This window comes from Ornithodoros turicata, chromosome 9 (assembly GCF_037126465.1).
Source record: "Ornithodoros turicata isolate Travis chromosome 9, ASM3712646v1, whole genome shotgun sequence".
NCBI lineage: Eukaryota > Metazoa > Arthropoda > Arachnida > Ixodida > Argasidae > Ornithodoros > Ornithodoros turicata.
In genome coordinates, this window is record NC_088209.1 from 37,738,580 (window position 1) to 37,757,879 (window position 19,300).

Here is a 19,300-nt window from a genome sequence, read left to right on the forward strand (position 1 = left end):
ATTAATATACGTATTAATATATTCCAGTACCTTCCTGGCACCGCAAATTGCATTGTACACTCTTCCGCATGATTGCGTCACGGCATGTGCCTGGGCACCCTACTATACAATATAGAGTCGGCTATTCTTCTTTTTTTCTCGCGTGTCCTATCTTACGGCGCTGCAGCGTTTCGCATTTGGACTCATGTACATACTGCTATAAATTGCGCTTTGTTCCGTAGTACGGATCTGACCTTGGCCGCACTTAGCTAGACGATGCAGGGTGACCGAGCACGATGTTATCCGTGGGAGTCCTACAAAGGTCCTACCACGGAAAGACAAGCGGTCACGAGTTGGACGTGTCACGCGTTGTATACTACTACACCGTGTTTTGGCGGCTAAGTGTCTTCTTGGGAACGAAAGCATTCAGAGATTCTTCTTTTTAGTGGTTCACACACGATTAGCCTCGCGTACGCTAGATAAGGTAACGTTGCTGCCATGACGAGTCGTCGGAGAGTTTTAGTACTACGTACACAATCGCTGTGCGTACGCAAGGATATAGCGGACGCACACGTACTCCGCATGCGCAGAACGTGCCTTTGCGCAGTCTTGGGTAAGTTACTTCTAAAAAGTAACTGAGTTACAGTTATAGTTACTTTCTTGGTCAAGTAACTAAGTTACAGTTATAGTTACATTCTTTGTCAAGTAACTAGTTACAGTTACAGTGACTGAGAGAAGGTAACTTAGTTACATTACAGTTACTTTTTATAAAAATGATCACGAGAGGGTGACACAATTGTTAAAAACATACATTTATTTATATTTTGCTTAAGTGCAATAAAAGTATTATTGCACTTAGAAGCGTTAGGGTGAAGAAAAAAAAAAGGAACGACATTTATTCGAGTAACTAGTTTTATTTTGCAGTTACATTCAGAGAAATAGTAACTAGTTACAGTTAAAAACTACTTTTCTGGAAACGTAACTAGTTACTGTAACTAGTTACCCCCAAAAGTAACTAGTTACAGTTACAAGTTAAAAATAACTTAGTTACTACCCAAGACTGCCTTTGCGTATGTGCAGTGTGACCACTCTGCCTCGTTGCGTATGCTGCAACTAACAACAACAACAACTTTATTTTAATGGTGGGGGTATTTTTAGATAATTTTAATAATAACATAATTTTAATGGTATCGCATACTCTACCTCATTACTGGCGAATTAATGCGGTGAAATGGACTACTGATGTCACCTCGCATTGAGGACCGAAGTCCTACGGTGTTCAAAAAGTTTTGAAGTGTTTTGAGGGCAGGGCGTTGATTGGCTGGATTTGGCCATGGACAAAGTAATTTTGACTTGGTGAGAGGGCGAGGGTGCAGCTGATTTAGAGACATTGAAAGTGTGGTTCTGAAAGGTTGGTATAGGGCGGGCAATAGAGAGCGATATGCTCTAGATATTCCGGGTCACCGCAATTCTACCAGGTTCACAATCAATGTCATTCGTTCGTACCAGAGCTACACGTCGAAAGAGAGACAGAAAAAAAGAAGAAGAAGAAGAAAAGGTCATTCACAAATGATGGCAATGACTATACCACAGTACATGCATTTACTTATTATTATTATTGTTGTTGTCGTCGTTGTTGTTGTTGTCTTTTTACCAAAAGAGGTGGAGACGAAATTTTCAGCTTCGTGTGATGAGATTAGCCTCTCCCTTTTATGTGTTTTCTTTTTATTTATTTATTTTTTCGGCATCATCAACATCAACATCAGCTATGACTGCTCGTGATGATATATGAGTTCCCTAAACTCAGTGTATGAGCGAATGCTATTCTTGATTGCTTGAATAAAGAAATAAAGTTATTCCTCCTTAATGTCACTACTACTCGTGTTCACACGTAACGAATGTCTTCCTCGAGGCACGCTGAGACACACCTCGTTGTTTGATCCTACACGCAGCATGTCGTACAGGGTTCTATATTCTCCGCTCTTCTTCCGCATACATGCATATAGAAGTCGGAAGAACGAGATCTGCAGCCATTAATAACACAAATCACTCTCTACAGTTCTCCACTTGCGACCTGCTTGTCATCCATAACAACCCCCGTTTGAAATAGAACGGAGAAGCGATGCATTCAGACAATACAGCAAACCAGAGTCATTACGCCATTGCACAGGGGGGGTCCGCTGTCGGCAACCTTCGACACGATCTCTCGACCGAGGAAGTGACTTCCGGAAAGTATACCGTGCTTCTCCATTACATCATGCGTTGCTACACGCCGATGGTCCATCACTTCCCGTTGTTGATGCTCTTCCTGATGGATGAATGAGGATTGGTGTGTATCGAAGTTGGAGAATGGGGCGGTGAGAGGAACAGGCACGACGACCACCTCTGACAGCTTCGGTCGCAACTGAATGATGTGTTTTCTTGTGGGAGGAACATTGCAGGACGGACAGTAAATTGGTTGGGTTTATCTTCCTACAGGAACGAAATTGTGTTGTCTCTGTCGACTCTGCTGGGGCATTCCTTGGCTTCAGTTCTTCGACATTGCGGAGAATACTCCGGTGCGAGATGCGCAAAACGTCATAGCTTTCTGCTGTCGCATATGAGCATGAGTGCTCGACGTCGTATCTTTTCGCCTCCTTCTAACCATGGCGAGTATCCTGCGGCTCAGGCACAAGAGATTCCTTAGCAGACGACACGGCCGGTGCTGTCGTCTGCTATGACGCGTTACGACATTCCAGATATTTTGGTGGTCTGGACGGTTTCTAGTGGTATCTTGACTTGACACGAACAACAACAATAACAAATAGATCATGACTTGACGACCAAGTGGATTATAGCAACCATGTCATAATCGGCAGCTCCTTTGTAGGAGCTCGTCCGCACTATCCGCTACGGGCACGAGATCTCCATCATGATTGGATAATCGGAATTTGAATTTTGAACGTGCAGAAGCGGACATATACGACGATAGCAGACGACAGAAACGGTTCCCATGAAGACTCGCTGGGTGATGATTATAATCGATCTACAACTTTAGCAAGAACGCATCTCCCGTGAGACGTGCACGGCTTATACAAAAATCTTAAGGTGAAGTACAACGTATTATAGCAATTGCGGAAGCAGCAAACGGACCGACTAGTAGCGCCACCGCTAGTCTCCGAATGCGGCGCTGGAGGGAATAAATCTCGTGTCCTCAAGTCTGTGCCATTGCAATATATGTGTCTCACGTAGCATTTTTCCAAAATAACGTAAACGCCGAAGTACACTTGAAAACAATTTTCTAAGCTTAAGAAGTATGACTTACAGTGTGCGCAATCTGCCACCCAGTCCTCCAAGGTCAATTTCAATCTAGTCATCCGCAGCTGCTGGAAGGCTTCCAACGTGAGGCGGACAGCAAAGGCTAGGAAAGTGCGCACTGTTGCTAGGAGACGTGCGCCAGAGATCTGAATGACGTCACCTGCGTTGGAGAATCTGAAACTATGAAGCCACAGAAAGAAGAAACGGAAGTAAACAGGGAAAGGTAACAGAAACTGAAACGGTATTATATACCGAAAATATAGCAGGCAACGGTAACGGAGACAGAAACGGAAACAGAACACACTCAGAATGCCTGAAACGGAAACGAAAAATTCGGGTATAGCGGGACCCCAATTAACTGGAGCACATAAGTAAAAAGAAAAGGCATTATACTTACGAAGAAGAAAAAAAAAGCATGTTGTGTGCACGTATCCATAAAGTCCTTAAATACCCCGAATTCCCAAGACATAAGCCCCCAAGGCATATGTGTTGGGAATGTTGAAAATAGATTTCAGAATATGTAAAGTTTTGTCACGGTCTCCAAGCTTACTAAAAACACAAGAAGAAGAGAGAGAGAGAAAAAAAAGCAGGTGGGCGTTACCGAAAACCGAAACGGGAACGAAACGAAAACGGTATTAATACCGAAAATATAGTGGTTCTGAACGAAACGAAAACATGATGGTAACCGAACCTGAAACGGAAACGAAAAAAGATTCGGTTACCTTTAAAACTGAATTACGCATACCAGCAAAACGTGTTCAACGTCACCCCCAGCGACCCTTACAACGAATATGCCGCGACGGTACACGACCTTACTGTTCATTCCGTCGCCACAAGAAGCAATAAACAAACAAATAAAGAAACTTTTCCTCGGATCCACGAACTCCTCCCATCACTGTTCACGAAACACCTCTCGGTTTCTTTTACTCCTTCCTGTTTGGGAAGGTAAATCACGCGCAGGACAAGAGAGGATCGACGCCTTCTTCAATCACGCAACGCGGATACGACTGAGAAGCCGGAACACTTATCGTGGGAACAGGGACCAGAAACAGCGTTAGGCATAGCAGACAATATCTCATTGACACACTTCCCGACGCTCTTCCAAATACCCCTTCAAGTGTCACTGCGGCGAGGCACATCCACCCACGTCGTAGCTTGATGGCAGTCAATTCACGAGTGGAAATTCAATATTGACGTCGGAAGTAGCACGTGCGTAAACACGAATCGCTTGAAAAAAAAAAAAAAAATGTAGAACAGTGTCGAGCTTATGGAAGGGGACAGCACCAGACTTTTTGGGTTGAGCGTTGGGAATGTCTCGTCTGCTTGACCTGTGCCCTGCGTGTCTCGTGGAACCGGTATTGGCAAGGAAGAGAATGCAAATGGTGGTCGTCGAAGGAGATGGGTTAGAGGGGTGATCACTTACGGGATTAGATTGCACTTTTTTATTTATATTGCCGCCTAGAAAGATGGTCGAACTCTGGAAGACCACGTACGAACATCACTTTACGGGGGACATGCATAAGCTCGGTGAAGTGTGCAATCTTCTGTTCCTTCACGTTCCTTACGCCGAGCTCTATCACTTATATAATGTCGTACGAACAACTTCAGTAAATTTTGTGATTAAAATGAGCTTAAATTACTTCAAAACAAGGAAGCGGATGCACGGCATTTTCATTTCACAACGCTCTACCCTTTCATACGGCCCTGTCCTCTTTATCTGAGGAAGATATCAACGATAAAAAGAACGATTATATCAGAATCAGAAAGCAGGTTTGTCAAAATTACTCCTCTGAAACATAGGCTTACGTGTATTACGAGTGATCACAGAGGCCCTGAAGATTATCCTCTGCTGCACCTTGCTCGCTTACCGGCAACATTGGTTCTGTTTACAAGGCACAGCGAAGCGAAACGAGAGACGTCTATTCTGTGCTTCCACATTGGCTACTCTAAGCGTTCTGCAGCAGCAGCTTCCCCAACAGAGGCTTCAAGTTTAGTGTGCACCAGCCTCGTGTAAACCATTACCGCTGTGTATTCCAATGAACGTTTCATGTATGCAACCTTGATGTAGAGTACTAATTTGAAGTAGTTTAAATGTTGAACGTCCACTGACGCCATGTTCGGCAATAGCAGCTACACGACACAGCAGTGGTCGTCATCAAGCTCTTTCGATCACAAGTGAATATGAAACAATGCGTAACTTTCAGTTACTGCCAGAATTTAATTAATTAGTAGTGAAGTAAGTAGTCTATTGTAACTATTCAAACACTTCACAATCTGCTCGGCTCTGGTATGAAAATTTGAAGTATTCCCACCGCTGCTCAGTTCACATCCTACCTTCGCACCTCAGGCGGCGGAAAGAGAAACCAGAACTAAGTTGCTTACTCACGTCCAGTCTTCATTATCCAATCCAAGTCAATCCTGTACGATCCAGCATGGATCTTTTCGGAATGTTGACAGAAGAAATGATCTGCTGGCTAATTTGACTTTTCTCCTGTTCGACACGTGCTTTGCGGTTCGAGGTGCGGTCTCAATAAAGATGTAAGATGGTGTCACGACTCAGGTTAGTGACATTTGACGCGACGAATACGTTGCTGAAGTTCAAGACGTCCGTAGGCCAAGCGTATTCTGATGCAGCCCTTCTCCACGGTCTTTCTACGGACCCCAAGATGGTCAGTGCAAGCTTCAAGCGTGAATGGAAGAAAATGGTCAAAGAATACCCCAACTTCGGCTGCAACAGCGGCCGTACGTCCAAGGAATGGTGGTCAGAACTCGTTCACCGAACTTTCGTTGGCTCGGGGTGCGCGGGAGTGTGTGATGCCAAAATATCCAGCATTTCCAACGAGCTGTTTGAGTCGTATAAGACCTCGCAGTGCTGGTCAGTCGAAGAGGGCTCCGAAGAAGTATTGCAAAAGCTCAAGCGCTCTGGGCACAAGATAGGAATGATTTCAAACACCGACGAACGCCTTGATGGGATACTAAAACACATGAAGTTGAGACACTACTTTGATTTTGTAATCGCGTCATCGGTTGTCGGAGTTGAAAAACCTTCTAAGGAAATATTTGCACTCGCACTGGCGGAAGCCAGTGTCGGCGACGACATCCATCCTTGTGAGGCTTTGCACGTCGGGGACGACGTTGAACTCGATTACTGTGCGTCGAAGAATGCTGGTTGGAACGCGGTGCTCTTGGTGGACGGCAAATCTCATAAAAGTACAAAAGCGATTGAGGGTGTTGTTGATCCTGCAGATATTGTATACAAGCTAAGTGACATTGACAAAAAAGTTTTTACTGAATCCCAACAAAATCTCATAAGCACACACTAATTCAAATCGCACTTGCTGTTGTGCGAGTTTGATTTGTGTGCTGTGCTTTTTTATGAACGACGAATCTCACAAAATATTAAATTGATTGAGGATGACATTGGTCCTGTGGGCATTGTATACAAACACAGTCTTATTGACTTCGAATTAGGAGCAAAACTCTTGGAAGCACACATTAGCTCAATAGGACTTGCTGTTGTGTAAGCGTGTTTTGCTGTGCCGAACTCGACAGTGGTGTGGTACAGACCAGAAGGTTAGTGAGGTAGCAATTACATGTCTCATAAATTGCATTTTTTGTATGAAATCGAATTGTCAGTGCAAGTAAAGGAGTAAGGTAAAGTAAACTAGTACCTGTCCTCTCTTTGGTTGCAACACACACAAAAGTGTCCAAACCTGCCGCATTTGCATGTACAAGATGCCACAAATGAAAGGTGTCACATGAGAAAGTGACAGCAACTTGCTATCTTTCCAGAAGAGTATTTGCTTGCTTCCAGTTGTGCACATAAATATGTCCTGCACAGTTAAGGATACTAAGTGCTAATCTTTCTGGGAAGTGAAATTTGCCTTTAGTTGCCGTCTCCTCTTTTGTGCAGGGCAGTGCAAGCCATACATACATTCGTTGCAGTACTCAGAAGCGCGAAACCACACAAAGCTGTATCTCACTTCTCAAAGTTATGTGCACCGTTTTTGCCAATCTTTGCATGACACCCCACATATTTTGATAGGTTAGAATAAAGAGATGACAAGACTACTACTAACTCAAAACAGCTATTTTAAGACAATCCTATGCACAATGCATCATTAAACGATGTGCACTAACTGCCGCGTGGCAGTAAAACTCGTATATTTTATTGCCTGACCTCATTGCGCTTTCTCTGCTTCAACTCATCCAGGCAACCTTGAGCGTCTTCCAGCGCTTTCGCGTGCTTCATTTTCTTAGCCAATTTTAGCGCTTCTTGACAAACCTTTCCAGCCATTTCCAAGTCCTGCCCTTCCCTCAGAAGAACTGCTCCAAGATTGCAATAGAACACCGGCAAGTCGGGCGAATCGGAATCTTTTCCCCGTTGAATCGCCTCCGTAATAAATTTGTGCGCGGAAGAAAAATCGCCCAAGTGCGAGCAAACGGTTGCGACGTCGTTTAAGAGCACCAGGGTCTGGTCGTGCAGTTTGCCGTTCACTTGTTCGCACACGGTCAAAGCTTCCTCAAAGCAGATCCTCGCTTCCTTGAGCCTGTCGTGCTTCATGTGGTGTTTTCCATAGGCATCCATAGACATTGCCCACAGAAGCAGGGTATCCTGTTCGTAGTCGCTCAACGCAGACGCGTCCGCCATGTTGATAGCGGACATTTTCTTCTTCTGCGTGTCGATGCAGAACTGGAATCCCTCCTCCGCCTTCGACGTGTCGTTGCGGAGGCTGTAGAGCTGCGCAAGTTTTAGCGACATCTCGACAACCGCATTGTCGTCCTGCGGCATTCCCGTGGAAATAGCTCTCTGCATGACTTCTATGAAAAGTTTTTCTGCTTTCGAGTGGTCCCCTTTGTCGAAGGCCACATTTGCAAGGATGTCGTAGATGTACGTGACACCTTTCTCATTCATCTGCTCTTGAGCCATCTTAAGGGCGACATGAAGGATTGATTCTGCCTTGTTGTACTCTTTACGCTGCCAACTGAGGATGCCCAGCTTTATGGTGTGAATGAGAGGATCTTCCTTGGGTTTCTCAAGACCCAAGAAGGCCAGGATGCCGCCCAGGGTGAACACCCTAGAATTACAACAATTGCGAACGTCGATGCATATTCGATAAGATATCCAGACAAATTATAATGCACGCTCAATAACAGAGGCAATGCACTGCGTCAGTTGTTAATTTCTAGAATGAATATGTGTGTCAGTGCAGAAGTTATTTAACGAAAAGAGTAGTGAACGGGAAAAAAAAAAATAAAAGGCACTGTCAAATTTTATCCACCTGAGTGACTATGCTCGAATGGTACATGAATATGATGGGAACACGGGGAACGTCCAACTGCTGCTTGCCTGGGCGATATTTAAGTAGAGGTCAACACCATGTTTGTAATTGCAAAACATATGTACTAACGTTCCATTTGGCATGTATTTATGCTCTCGTTGTCTGCGCTGGTAAAGTATGTCATTTTTCTTCAGTCCTGTATTCACACATTTCGATCTGCACGCAATGCTGCCAAGAAACCGCTTATTTACCGTCCTCCAAAGAAACCGACAGGAGGCCGCCATATTAGCGCACCATTGTTATCAGCTGCAAACTCGGTATTCGACAAAAAGGGACCGTGACTGGTTTCTTATACAGAAACATCAGCATCGAGATATTTCCATGGCAAGTTTGACAAACTTTGCTTCATCGGTTCCACATTCACATTAAAAGTTAAATTGCGATAACAGAAAATAGATATATCGAGTTTGTTATTCTTGTGATTCTTGGTTCATTTGGATCTTCATGGCAGATTTCTTCATTTTTTCCCAATTTGTTAGATGGCGCTGTATGCGCGCTAGGAATGCATTCTCGCTTTCGGTTTTGTTTTCGCGATACAGCATCGCCGTGATATCTTCTGTGTTTCTTGTAGTATCAGTCAAAGGTGTGACCCCTTGCAGTTTGTCGCATTCCTGGAGGATGTGGTTTAAGTCTTCAGGTGCTTTACCACAGAGTCGGCAAGTAGGGTCGATGTCCTCACCAAACAGTTCTTTTCTTCTGGTGTTCGTTAGTAGACATCCTGTTCTTGCCTGGAAGAGCAGGGCACTTCCCTATCGAGAGGGCACTAGCTCCGTAGAGGCGAGACCACCGCTATGAGCCAGGTCTTGGCAGTCTTGGCTTTCGTTGAGAATCGAACAGGCAGTGCGCCGCAGTCTGGTCGCTAAGCTGCCCACCCTTACCGGTATATGGCACAGTGAAATTGATCAGTAATGACCAGACCAATCTCCTCATCATCATCCTTTGGCTCTCCTAATAATATTGTAGGATCCTGGAGTGCTCAATAAATTCACAGTTTTCATGCTTCACCCCACTGTTTTCGCCTTTTCCTGTTTTTCAAAGCTAGCCACATTATTGGATGTTTGGTGTTTCAACATGTATTAACATGTTGCGTCTCCACTCAAATTCTGGTCTTTCTTGGCTTATCATAATCCTTATTCGCTACCGTTTGATTTATCTAGGCGTAATAATTTGACCTCCACAATAGATATAGAAAGAGCAAGATATGGAAGAAAACATTATTTTCGAAATCTACCTTTCACTACGGATCGCAATTGTCGTAGGAAAACATCCAACGCCGCTGTATTTATCTTATCACCCCACCGACAGTCGCGATCGTATGCGAGGGTACTAAGTTCATTAGCAGCCTGATAACGGGTCTGCACCACTCCCGCTCGACTTGCCATGGATGAATATTTGACCAACAGCTGCGAGGCATACGACGAGATCGACGGTATGCATTGCAACATGCCAGCTTTTGAAACGTTTCATATTTCACGTCAAAATAATCTCAAAGGTTAGGGCTACAAAGTGCTAGATCAGAAAACGGACAAAACGGGAACCGCACAAGCATATAATGTTTATTACATAAACAGTTTCGGGAAATTTAGTGACAGTAATCAAATTCTACGCAATTCCTTATCATTTGGTTCAAATGGATTCCGAATTCTAATTTCTCACCTGTTGCCCTGAGCCTATAAAGTTTGGTGCTTTGCAATATTTGCTCAGTAAATTGAGATACCATGTGCTATACATGTCAGTCAACAATCAGTAATCTAAAATAGAATGATTACCTGCCTGAATGAATGAGGATGAACACCCGTGGTATAGCGATTCTGCCAATAGTTGTTGTTCCCCAGCATAAGGCGGCACTCAGCCTATAAAATGATAGGAGGGATCATCGATCAGTTGATAATTGCATTACCATTATTGATTGATTGGTTGATCACCACCGATTCAGTAAATTAAATCAATAAATTAAAGACACTGGGAATGCCGGTAGGCCAAAACGATAAGGAAGATGAGCTCATTAATTCTGTGACTCATCAAATCAGACAATACAACTTACTTTTCACTGACTTGATTGATTAGATTCATTATCTTATTATTAATTAACTTATACAGCCCTTGCCGGTGGACGCTGCAGCGAGTTGGCCAGCAGCAACAGCTTCCTCCCGAAAGATGAGGACGGAGCATCACAGTTGGTTCCTTTCTCTCACTGTATATCAGTCTGAAAACATTTTCGAATGTGCATAAACATGAGGAATGTAAACATTTCACATGTTCAGGTATGGAAATTCGGACCATCAAGATGAGCCATTCGATGATGAAGACTTCTACAACATAGATCACCCTCGGCGTGGGCTTTGCATTGTGTTTGCGGACATGGCAAGTATATAAAGTATATCTATACATTCCAGGAACGTTCAAGTCAATTTTTTTTATCTTAGCCAAATAGACAAAAAAACAAAGGATGAAAGGGACCAATAAAAGAACGTTCATTTTTCTGCTTTGTCACGTAATATGTACACCCGAAAAACAGAACTGAACGTGCACTCTTACAAATGAACTTCGCCACATAGCACGCTCCTAGCCAACCATCATCCCGAATGACGACGTTCTCGCCCCTGATTTGTTGAAAACGGGAGGTGGAGCCTATTCTGTGCCGTGCATAATGCACAAAATAGGCTCCGCCTCCCATTTCCAACAAATCAGGGGCGAGAACGTTGTCATTCGGGATGATGGTTGGCTAAGAGCGTGCTATGTGGTGAAGGTCATTTTTAAGAGTGTATGATGGAATAGAAACAGCCAGGTATGATACACTCTAAAAACAGAGCTTCACCGCGTAGCAGGCTGTGCGCCAACCATTGCCACGAATGGTAGGGTTATCGCTTTTGATTCGAGGAGAGAGCGAGGTGTACGCCTTTTTGTGGTAATTACCATATATCCAAATTGCCACAAAAAGGCGTACGCCCCGTCTCTCCTCGAATCAGAAGCGACAACCATATCAGTCGTGGCAATGGTTGGCGCACAGCGTGCTATGCGGTGAAGTTCAATTTTTAGAGTGTAGGGTTATCGCTTCTGATCCAAAGAGAGAGGAGGGCGTACGCATTTTTGTAGCAATTATCAAATTGCCAAAAGGTGTACGTCATCTCTTTCCCCAAGCGCTGCCAGCCAACCATCATCCAGAATGACATATCCTTCCCTCCCCTAACTGTACTGTGTACGGTACTTCATACTTTGTGACATTCATGCAGTAATGCTAACTGTCAGAAAAAGGCGTACGCCCCGCACTCCAAAAACAGAACTTCACTGCATAGCACGCTCTGCGCAAACCATTGTCACGAATGATAGGGTTATATTGCTTCTGATTCGAGGAGAGAAGGAGGAGTACGCCTTTTTGTGTCAATTATCATAAATCCAAACTTATACAAAAAGGCGTACGCCCCCTCTCTATTCGAATCAGAAGCGATATCCGTATCATTCGTGCCAATGGTTGGCGCAGAACGAGCTATGTGGTGAAGTTCATTTTTAAGAGTGCGAGGTTCTCGCCCCTGATTTGTTGAAAGTGGGAGGCGTACGCTTTTTTATTTTACCAATTGTGTACCGCATAAGTGGTACAAAAAAAAAAAAAGGCGTACGCTTGCCGCTTTCAACAAATGAGAACGATGTCATTATAGGGACGATGGTTAGCTAGGAGCATGCTATGCGGTGAAGGACACTTTTAAGAGTGCATGCACCATCTATGAATTTTAAGTGTGTGCGCCAGTTCCGCACATGCACTAACATAAACATCGGAAAGTGATTGCACTGTTATATGACCGTTACGGTTTAAACGTTCTGAAGATCGCAGGTTACGAGGATCATGTCAGAAACGACATCAGCAAGATAAGACGAGCCTTTCAGGGCTTGAGTTTCGAAGTTAATGTTCATCTGAATCTCTCGGTTCCGGAACAAGAGGAATGGCTGACAAGGAGTAAGTACACTCTTAAAAACGAACTTCACCACAGAGCACGCTGCTAGCCAACCATCATCCCGAATGACAACGTTCTCACCTCTGATTTGTTGGAAACGGGAGGCGGAGCTTATTTTGTATCATACGGCATTATGTACGGCATAATGAGCAGAAAATAGGCTCCGCCTCCCGTTTTCGTCATGAGTCATTCGGGATGATGATTAGCTAGGAGGGCGCTATGCACTCATAAAAATGAACTTCATCGCATAGCACGCTCCTAGCCAACCATTATCTCGAATGATATCGTTATCTACCCTGATTTGTTGAAAACGGGAGGCGTACGCCTTTTCTGTGACAATTACGATAAGTGTCACAGAAAAGGCGTACGCCTCCCGTTTTCAACAAATCAGGGCAGATAACCATATCATTCGAGATAATGGTTGGCTGGGAGCGTGCTATGCAGTAAAGTTCATTTTTAAGAGTGTGCGGTGAAGTTACTTTTTTAAGTAAGTATATTATACACGAACAATTAATTAAATGCCCCAATACCCTTGCCACACGGCAAACTTAATGCATTAAACGGCATGACATTTGCTTCACCTCCTAACCAACCATCATCTCGAATGACATCGTTCTCTCCTCTGATTGGTTGAAAACAGGAGGTACGGATTTTTTTTTTTTTTTTTTCTGGACAATTATGCCGAACATGATCGAAAAGATGTACGCCTCCCATTTCCAACAAATCAGGGAAGAGTACAATGTCATTCGAGACGATGGTTGGTTAGGAGGTGAAGTAAATGTTATTCTGTTTAATGTATTAAGTTTGCCGTGTGGTGGTGGTGGTGGTGATGGCGATAGGGCTGAGTGGTTTGCCGTGTGGCTAGTGTATGAGCTCCATTCGTAACCAATCGGACAACGACATTTTTGCAAACCGTACACTCTTAGAAATGAACTTCACCGTATAGCACGCTCCTAGCCAACCATCATCTCGAATGATATCGTTATTTGCCCTGATTTGTTGAAAACGGGAGGCGTACGCCTTTTTTGTGACACTTATGCTGTTCATAATTGTCACAAAAAAGGCGTACGCCTCCCGTTTTCAACAAATCAGGGCAAATAATGATATCATTCGAGATGATGGTTGGCTAGGAGCGTGCTATGCGGTGAAGTTCATTTTTAAGAGTGTATATGTTACAGGCGCCACGAAGAAAAGCAACGTCCAGTCTGACTGCATCGCTTGTTGGTTTTTGACCTTCAATTCAGCCTTACCAGATCAGCAAAACGAGCGGCTGGAATTATGCAAAATATCCAGATTGTTCTGCAGCGATGCTGCTCCTTTCTTAGCTGGGAAGCCGAAGTTATTCTTCATCCAGGTAAGCGCACTGTGTCCGCGTATCAGATGTAGCCTGCATAAACGAAAATGTTAATTCACACACAAAAAAAAAAAAAGAAAAAGAAAAAAAACATACAGCGACGGTGGTTTGTAAAGTAACCGGGCTCACAGAGACACAGACTCACAGAGGTATAGTTAAATCATAAGCTGATCAAGGAACCGTCCATATCTCATCCATCCCATTTGCTTACGTATGGCATGCGGGACATGAAGCACTTCGAACCATCGAACACTGATTAGGCTTTACCTAGCCAAAGTATGGACGGCAACGAAAACGAAAACCGCGGGTATTTATTATTTAAAAACCCGAAGGACCACGAGGGTCACTACATTGGTGGAACACTAATACAACGCTAATACAAGGAGTGTGAGAAAAAAAAAATTGTGACTATGGAGTGCAGTACACTACCCCATTACACGCAAAACAATATATGAGAATGATGTTATGTACAAGCACAGTATTTTCAACCCTAGTATTACAATATTCAACAGTATTTCTCCCTAGTATTTCAACATCAACACCAACAGGCACAGTAATTGAGCTGCTCTCCACTGGCTGCGTTGCAAGATGAAGAAGAAAAAAAAACGCACATGAAAGAAGCAACACTGGCCATTACAACAAGCTCACATTCTGTTAGGATGTTCCCAATGTTCGCTATAACGCCACGTTCGAGGCCTAGGCTTCTGGTCACAGTACCCGATCGGGTACTTGAATTGGAGAAATTTCGGAGCGAAGGCTACATTGAGACGAAACCTGTGCAGGAGGAATGTAAAATAGTGTGGCAAACGATCTGGAACTGAGATAGACAAATTTGGATCCACCGTATACATGAGAACTCCCGTCAGTGATGTCCTGACTCCACTGCTGGCGAGCTAGTGGCTCGATGAGCTCAGTCAGAAGGGATCTCCTCTTGACAAAACAAAACGCAGCGTACGCTGTACCCTTAGAAACCCCTGTACAATCACTCTGCCGGGAAATTGGGGAAAGTTAAGAAGAAGAAAGAAAACCCATTAGTGCACAACTGTGAACACGTATCAATAACGAAACAGCCCAGGACAGTTCAAAACCATGGTGTTACAAAACCAGCGAATCAAGGTGCGTCAGTATAGGCTGAGCATGAAAGCTTGAAGAAAGTTAAGTTAAAGTTAAAGTTAAAGTTAAGAAGAAGAAAGAAAACCCATTAGTGCACAACTGTGAACACGTATCAATAACGAAACAGCCCAGGACAGTTCAAAACCATGGTGTTACAAAACCAGCGAATCAAGGTGCGTCAGTATAGGCTGAGCATGAAAGCTTGTCCCGTACCATCCTGGCTTGGGAAGCAAGTGCTTATACATCGAAGGGTGGAAAATCCCCCGATCCCGTGAGGGTAGACAGTAGTAAAGGTCTCAATTCGCGAGCCGCCGATATTTCGAACACAGACTCTTCCTTTACTGAGCACCGCGTCCTCATCATTGGAAAAGTTGACGCTCAATCCTTCCGATCGCCTGAATAAGGAATATGCAGCAACAGACGAAACCCGGGTACACTTTCACACGGAGCAGATGGACCAAGAGCAAAAAGAACGCAGGAAAGGCCAAAAAAGACAAAGCCAGATCCTTCTGCTGACAAACTGATGGCACCTGTCTTTCAGAGACTTTAAGAGAATAATCATGGTGAACTGACTCCCAAAGAGTCAGATTACAACCAGAGGAAAGTAAGCTGACCTTTCGGGACTACTTCCAGGAAATAATAATTGAAACAAAGCCATCAGTGGCTAAAAAGAAGGTGCTATTCGAGCATGACAATGGCACACCAGCGCACGGTTTTCTCTCGCCCGCCCTGTGACGGCTCGCCTTGCAATCCAAACGTTGACGGTCCTCATCACGGGCATTGAAGTACTGCAGCAAGGCGCGTTATTCATTGTGGGGATTGCATTGCAGGCCATATGAGGAACAGTATGTACAGCTCAAACTGAAATCCGGAACAATTCTGATCCTGTTTCAATGTCAGGATGATGAACCTTTCGTAGAGCCTTCGTACTGTATTCGAGCTTTGCTGATGCATCTACGTTTACTTCTCTTTCCATGTAATCGCAGACATTGCAGCACGAAGGACTGAGGGTTGACGTGACAGAGCACTCGAGTAGAAGTATCCCCCAGTTCCCAGACTTTCTCTACTGCTTTTTTACGCAAGCTGGTACGCTCTCTTCCCCTTATCATTGCTATATTGTAAAGTATCCTTTAATTTAATAATGTTATATGGGTGTTTATATACTGTTCTGGTGTATTTATTACTCGCTGCTACTTACTGCTACGTGTTACTCGCAGCAACTCCAAATGAAGATGGCACATCAGCACAAACATTTCCCTATGTGGAAATTCTATGTGACGTACTAGAAAGGTGTACAACGCCACTTCCACTGATTGACGTACTTTACTTATTGGACATTGCGATGGCCGAGATATCCGACATGAGCTGCAGAGAAGCTGGCAACCAAGAAGCGATGACGTCAAGAAAAGAACAAGGAGCGAATCTGGTAGTTCCCTTCTACATGAGCACACTCACAAAGAAACTTTTGCTAAATAAATGCTCTATGTGATTGATTGATTTGTATCTTATCGGGTATGCGATGCCGATAAAGGGTTCATGGCACGGAAGTGCTAACTATAACTGCCTCTCTTCAGCACATTCCAGCTTGCGGTGCATTGTGTGAAGGCGAGACGATTGCGCATTCATTTCAAGAGCTTTACTGGATGCAGAAACTGCACTGAAAGTAGTGCCAGCTCACTCTAATAATGTCATTTGGGCAGAGCAGGTCTGGGGCTTCAGAAGCTGTGGCAAACGGGGCGACAACATAACGTGGACAACATAAATGGACAACATTATTGTTTATACACAATGGGAAGCGAATGGGCCGATAACGATATCATTCGAGATTATGGTTCGCTAGGAGCCCGCTATACAGAATACAGCGGAGTTCATTTCTAAGAGTGTATAGGTGTGAGGGAGCGTGGAGGTAGAGGAAGAGGGTGAAGAGGTAGAAAAGGTGGTCTACATTCTGGATAGGAAGGGACAGTCCCCCCAGTGCTATAGTATTGGAGTAGATAATGTGTTCCAGGATTTTCCCACGGGAGCTTAACAGTGAGACAGGTCTATAATTCTCTGCGCATCACAATTTGTCACCGCCTTTAAATATCGGGCAACATGAGCAAACTTCCATTCCAACGGGATCTTTCGGCCAACTCAAGTGAACGGCCAAAAAGTATATAGGGTGAATTTAGAAAAAGGTTACACCTTTCGATCGTGTCGTAAAAATATAAGGTAACGTCTCCGGCGCTTCAAACTTTGCAGACTGAGAGTCATTCGCCTCAAGTCGCAACCTTTTTCTTTCTTTCTTTCTTTTCTTTTTCAAATGCTGTCATATTGTAGACAATAAGTTAGAAGCAAAACAAGTTTTCACCTCATGCATTTACTATGGCCTATACAGCCCGCAGGGCGCCATTTTTTCCTATCTCTGCTTCACGTTCACACCACCACATATAGGTGCAGGGTTCCTGGAGTGCAGGGTTCCGAGGCAGCGCCACCTGTATGTGGTGTTGTGAACGAGAAGCAGACAAAGGAAAAAATAGCGGTTTGTAGACGGTATAGGCCATAGGAAATGCATTGGGTGAGAATTTGCTTTGCCTCAATTTCTTTTTTTTTTTTTGTACAAAGTGATAGCACTTGAAAAAAAAAAAAAAAAGGCTGAAACTATCAGACTATCTGTCGGCAAAGTTTGAAGCGCTAGAAACGTCATTTTCTATTTTTGCCACGGGATCAAAATGTGTAACCTTCGTTAAATTCACCTTGTATAAACAGACAGTCTACAATCGCAACAGCACATGCCTTCAACACTATACTTTCCTTCACACTCTTCTGGCCGCCCAGAAGGAGAACGGTCTCTGTTTAGGCGGCTTCTGTACTGAGGCAGCTCCCTTCCTACATCTCCACCGGTTCGCTTGATTTTTTTCCCACCTGATTTGAACTAATCATTTAGAAGAGGACACTTATCATTATTCTCAGTTATCTGTAAACGTTTCGTTAATCGAAATTTTTTATGTGTCTCCACAGTACCGTCAAGTCGCAACCTAATCTAGGGCTTAGCTTATTAAAGTAAAATACGCTTTTCCATACGAATTGCCCGTTGGGGGCACCTTTATATTGTCATAATTGGTGTTAGTCCTGTCTTTTTTTGTAAACAGAAAAAAAAAGAAACAAAAAAACACGTGCTTCAGATTGAGCAGCCTTTTAATAGTTTTTGTGAAATGTGGTTTGTCGCATTTCTTTTTTCTCCAAATTTTTCTGGTAGGTAAGTGTTTCCTTAGCACAAACATCAGAGAGCTCGCTGAGAGCCGATGTCAGCCCTATTATGAATGAGAATCTCTTTTTAGCGTTCGGCTTTACGTACTTCATAACAGGTCCGTATGTTACAACAAACGCGATCGTGGTCAGAATTGCGAAGAACAACACACACACCACAACGTTATCTTGGTTACACAGATGAAAGTCCAATATATTATCTCGCATTCATACTTTCTCCTTTCCAGGTCTCCAGTTTACCTTGCTAGTGTAATGAACATATAGCCACAGAAAAATATAGAACGTCATAATCTAAGTATTCGAATATCCTTTTCCAGTCGAACAACATATGCTTCCGCTTCCGGTAAGGAGATCGGCGCGTACACTCTTAAAAATGAACTTCACCGCATAGCACGCTCCTAGCCAACCATCATCTCGATTGATATCGTTATCTGCCCTGATTTGTTGAAAACGGGAGGCGTACGCCATTTTTGTGACAATTATGAACCGCATAAGTGTCACAGAAAAGGCGTACGCCTACCGCTTTGAACAAATCAGGGCACATGGCGATATCATTCGAGATAATGGTTGGCTAAGAGCGTGCTATGCGGTGAAGTTCATTTTTAAGAGTGATATGTGCAGTCGAAGTCAGGGGGAGGAGCCGGTGACAAGCCTCATTGGCTTTTTGCTGCTCTCCCAACCGCAAGGAAGTAAATTGAAATTGAAGTCCAACATATGCGATTTTTTTCGAATTTTTTTGAAGAAAATTCCGAATTCCGCAATCTTTCGCAAATTCAAACTTCGAAAAGTTCGGTACAGCTTTAGTTTTGACGTTCCTCAGCGGCACAGCTAGTTAACTCAAGCCGTGTCCCCTCCTTCGTCGGTGACCCACACTCAACGCTCACCCTCGCGCACATTACCCTCATATTTGTGTTAAGAATTATTTGTGCTTAGTCTACGAATATCATCCTTCTCTCGCCTTCTGTTAGTTTATCCCTTATTTCCTAATTCTTTTCTTTTCTTTTTTGAGGAATAGC

The 19,300-nt window shown here is 43.8% G+C and overlaps 3 protein-coding genes across 8 annotated transcripts in view; 2 read left to right on the top strand and 1 right to left on the bottom strand.

The window, feature by feature from the left end:
• The first annotated feature begins 5,682 nt into the window (after positions 1 to 5,682).
• On the top strand, positions 5,683 to 6,694 carry LOC135368830 (rhythmically expressed gene 2 protein-like). The gene has a single exon (XM_064602365.1). It carries the CDS (start codon positions 5,820 to 5,822, stop codon positions 6,597 to 6,599), a length of 780 nt encoding a protein of 259 aa, XP_064458435.1. The 5' UTR covers positions 5,683 to 5,819; the 3' UTR covers positions 6,600 to 6,694.
• A 713-nt stretch (positions 6,695 to 7,407) lies between these two features.
• LOC135368825 (tetratricopeptide repeat protein 19, mitochondrial-like) overlaps positions 7,408 to 19,300 on the bottom strand; it is a 47,043-nt gene continuing 35,150 nt past the window's right edge. For 4 of the 6 annotated variants that reach the window (XM_064602356.1, XM_064602355.1, XM_064602357.1 and 1 more), the window contains 3 exons: positions 13,819 to 13,955; positions 10,392 to 10,824; positions 7,408 to 8,354 (listed from right to left, as the gene is read on the bottom strand). In XM_064602356.1, coding sequence (XP_064458426.1) covers positions 7,445 to 8,354; positions 10,392 to 10,456 — 975 coding nt within the window. In that variant the 5' untranslated portion in view covers positions 10,457 to 10,824; positions 13,819 to 13,955 and the 3' untranslated portion in view covers positions 7,408 to 7,444. Of the gene's footprint in view, positions 8,355 to 8,687; positions 8,868 to 10,391; positions 10,825 to 13,818; positions 13,956 to 19,300 lie in introns of those variants that run through there. The other 2 variants (XM_064602360.1, XM_064602354.1) reach the window with 2 other exon arrangements.
• Positions 9,135 to 16,528, top strand: LOC135368829 (caspase-3-like). Its single transcript, XM_064602364.1, has 7 exons — positions 9,135 to 10,047; positions 10,719 to 10,794; positions 10,883 to 10,982; positions 12,441 to 12,570; positions 13,747 to 13,922; positions 16,022 to 16,121; positions 16,253 to 16,528. The coding sequence occupies exons 1-7, from the start codon at positions 9,999 to 10,001 to the stop codon at positions 16,522 to 16,524; spliced, it is 903 nt and encodes a 300-aa protein (XP_064458434.1). The 5' UTR covers positions 9,135 to 9,998; the 3' UTR covers positions 16,525 to 16,528.